This window comes from Cynocephalus volans, chromosome 2 (assembly GCF_027409185.1).
Source record: "Cynocephalus volans isolate mCynVol1 chromosome 2, mCynVol1.pri, whole genome shotgun sequence".
Lineage (NCBI taxonomy): Eukaryota > Metazoa > Chordata > Mammalia > Dermoptera > Cynocephalidae > Cynocephalus > Cynocephalus volans.
Genome location: NC_084461.1, coordinates 206,296,991 through 206,301,008, shown reverse-complemented (window position 1 = coordinate 206,301,008; position 4,018 = coordinate 206,296,991). Strand labels below are relative to the sequence as shown.

General features: G+C 49.3%; 1 gene segment (V, D, J or C); it reads right to left on the bottom strand.

The window, feature by feature from the left end:
- Nucleotides 1-2,984: 2,984 nt before the first annotated feature.
- LOC134370772 (immunoglobulin lambda variable 1-40-like) lies at nt 2,985-3,591 on the bottom strand. The segment is given in 2 exon segments: nt 2,985-3,430; nt 3,540-3,591. Coding segments are annotated over 2 exon segments (492 nt in total).
- Nucleotides 3,592-4,018: the final 427 nt, after the last annotated feature.

Genomic DNA, 4,018 nt, shown 5'->3' with positions numbered 1-4,018 from the left:
CTATCAATCTCATGTAAACTTACTCCTTCTCATTTTATTTTGTTGTCTGAGTCTTTTTGTATCTCATTGAGTCTCCTTAAGATTGTTGCTGAATATTCCTTTTCATTCCTTTCAAGGGTTTCCTGCTATATGCACTCTGGTTCTTGAGAATTATTGTATTACTTTGGTGGTATCATTTTTCGTGTTTTTTCTTATTTCTAATATTTGCATATTGATGTCTGGTTATTTGGTAGAGCAGTTGCTCCTTCTATTAGTTTACAGTGGGAGGAGACAGACTGCCTCCTGTAGATGTGTTTCATATTGACCATTGAGTGTGGTGTTTTCAATCGATTCCAGGTCGATGCTGTAGTGTGGTCTCTGTGTAGGTGCTTTGCTCATCTTCACTGCTGGAGTCGCATGTTACTGCCTCCATGGATGTGGCACTGGGGCACTTGGTGATTCTTTGGTGAGGTTACTGACACTGTGTTGGTTGGTTGAGTATGTAGGCAAGCTCTCAAATTCTTGTGAGAAGCACCTGGATGCCCTGCCACTCTTTGGCTTAGGTGTGTATCCCTGGGTGGGCTTTTTGGCACACCAGCTAGCATCCCATTTCCCTGATGGGTGCACTGGGGTACACTTGAGCTCATCAGGTTGAATGGGTGACTCTGGGTAGATTTTATTTCCTCTTTCCTACAGGCAGAGGTTTCTCTTGGGTCCTTGCTTCCCCCAGTTGGGGGATGGGTTGGTGGGGATGGGAATTTTCTTCCTTACTCTATTTGGGTATTGTGGATTTCTACACACTTGGTGGGTTCCATGTATGTGTCTCTCCCTGGATCAAGGCAGTTGTGTGGGTTGTGCGCATACCTCCTACCCCCAGGTGTTCTACTGTGTGTAGCGGCACAATTCCCCCTGTGGGTTTGGCCACTGAGTTGCAGGTTTGTAGTCACTCACCTCTTTCCCCAGACTCCGATGATGACTTTCCCGCTGCTAACGCAGTCAAGTGGTTGATGGGCCACCTGCACAGTGGTGATGGATGCTGCAGTGGCATTGGCTGCTACTGTGGCTGTTAGCCACCCTTGCAGTGGCAGTGGCTGTGGTTGTGGCTGTGTTGGACCACCATATGGCAATGGTATCTGCAGCACCCTACTCTTGTCTCATGAAGTCTTATGCGCTCTTGCCGTCTGTTGGGAGGGGGCTGCCCATGGCTGTGTCAGCAACTTCTTCTAATGTGAACCAATGCAGTGAGTCCTTCCTTCCTCCCAATCTCTGAAGTATGGCATTTATTCTTCTTTAGGTGCATTCCATCACATTTTGATTTCTAATAACGTTTTTAGTCTTCTACAGGAGTCTGTCCTGTGGCATAACAAGCACTTTCTAACACCTGATTCCCAGCACAATCTTCACATTACCCACAGGGACAACTGAAAGAGGGATGAGTTGACCTAGCAGCCTTGACTCTGCCCAGCAGGACTACAGACCCCCTGCTCTAAGGCCTTGGTCCAGTCTGAAGCCAGGTCTCAGTCTCCTTGGCCTGTCCAGTGCTGTTGGCTCCTTTTTCTCATAGGGAAAATGGAAGATATTGCAAAGTAGGTGTTATAGTGTTTTGTTACATAAAATAAACTTCTGCAAACATTGAAACACAACCCAGTGCCAAAATCCTATTCCCTGTGCATTGTATTAATTGATCTGGTGGAAACAGTGGGATACTGTGCTTTCCAAAGACAAAGTTTTCTAACATGGGGACACCATTGAGCGTGAGGGGACTGAATTCATTCCTTAAGTTTTATTCTTCTAACAATATTTGGAAATTTTAACAGGCACAGGTCAAATTTTCATCAGATTTTTTGAGAGTAATTCAGAGGTGTGGATTTCTAGAACTCTTGGCAAGTAATATCATTTGTCTGGAACTCATCTTATTTCTTGAAAATGTCTGTTATAAATAATTCTGCATCAGCAGGGTACAGTTGATAATGGTCTCTAAGTTGGCTGCAGCTCACTCACACCAATACAGTGTCTAAGAGCCCAGCCTCAGTTTCTCTCTTCACCACACCCCATTCCTCAGTACTGGCTACTCTGAAACATGCAGAACAGGACTATTCTGCACCTCATGCTCTGTTCCTCATGCAGGACTATGTAGCAGCTGGATTTCATAAACTTCTTCAGACTCTATATCTTCCTTGCCAGCATCTCTAAGGCTCCTCCCACACCTTGCTAATCTCAACTTTCTTTATTTTCCTCACACAATTCTTGTTCTTACTCATATCTTTACTTTTTGGTCCTCACTCTTTGCCCTGACTTAACCAGCTCCCTAGGGGCTTGGACACTTCCCATGTTGTTTATACTGTTTCCTGACCTAATGATCCCATCTCAATCCTGGCATGTAGTAGGTGTTCAGTAAATGGTGTTGACGGATGACCTGTGGGATGATGACTTTCCTGGGTCAGACACAGCCACACTCTATGTCCCTTGTCATAGACTGAATTGTGCCCCCTGCAATTTCATATGTCAAACCCCTGATCCCTGTGTGATTATATGTAGAGATAGGACCTAGAAGACACTAATCAAGAGTACTGACATCATTAGGGTGGGGCCCTAGTGCACTAGGACTGGCGTCCCTATAAAAAGGGTGAGAAAAACTAAGCTGTGCCCACACAGAGAAAAGGCCATGAAAGAACTGAGAGAGGAGGTGGACGTCTGCAGACTAAAGAGAGAGGCCTCAGGAGAAAACAAATCTGCAGGCACCTTGACCTGGGACTTCCAGCCTCCAGAACTTTGAGAAAATAAATTACAGGTCATGAGTGGTGAAGGCCCCAGTCTTGCTAGGAAAACCCCAGCAGATTAAAGCATCCCTCATGGCCTCTGTTTCCAGGGCAGCCTGTGCCTGGTGTGCAGAGATTTCTGCTTGATTTAGGAATATCAGACCATATGTTGCTACCAAGGACAGGTTAGGGGACAGAATTCAAGAGGAGAACAGTCCCTCTAGACAGAGTTATATTAAGTGGGCCTCAGACCCCAGTTTTAGGCAAAAGAAACAAAGAAAGGAAGCAGCTGGCTTGGCCGTCGGTGGGGGCCGCACCGGGAAGCCCCATCTCTGGGCAGACGGCAGGTTCTTGTCTCACTTCCCCGCTGGCCTGGAGCACTGTGTGAACACCAAGGCTGCTGTCATAGGACTGACAGTAATAATCAGCCTCGTCGTCAGGCTGGAGCCCAGTGATGGTCAGGGAGGCCGAACTGCCAGACTTGGAGCCAGAGAAGCGATCAGGGATCCCCGAGGGCCGTTTGCTGTCTTCATAGATGAGGAGTTTGGGGGCCTTTCCTGAAAGCTGCCGGTACCAGTGCACATCATACCTACCAATGTTGGAGCTGCTGCCGGTGCAGGAGATGGTGACCCTCTGGCCCAGGGCCCCAGACGCTGAGGGTGGCTGAGTCAGCACAGACTGGGCCCAGGACCCTGGAAGTGGGAGAGACACAGACATGGTGATTCTGGTCTAGAGACAAGAGGAGACAGCAGGGCCCCATGGTCTTCCCAAGGTCCTTTCCCTGGCCCAGTAGATAGTCACCTGTGCAGTGAGCAAGGAGGGTGAGGAGGAGAGGGGACCAGGCCATGGTGGAGATTGTCCCCGAGTCCTGTCTCTGTGGCCCCGCAGCTGAAGCAGAGCTTCCCCACATCTCTCGCTTCCCCTCTTCATACTCTGACAGGGGGAGGGTCCGTTCATGCAAATGAGACCCTCCCTCCCCCCAGCTCTTTGACACCACACTGGGCCCTGAGTCAGGCCCCTGTGTCTGAGGATGTTGGGGCTTGGGCATGGATAGGGCCATGTGGGCCCAGGAGGTGGGGAGGTCACAGCAGTGAGCCCTGAGCAGATGGCACCAGGCAGGGCCAGGAGGCTGGTTTCAACTCTGATCACCTCCAGACTCCTCAGGAATGGCTCCCGCACACCCCCTGGTGTCCAGACCTAGACACACCATCCTGTGACCTGGTGACCAGACATCCTCTGGGGCAGCCCTGCCTTCCCACTCTTCTGTCCATTGCCCAGGT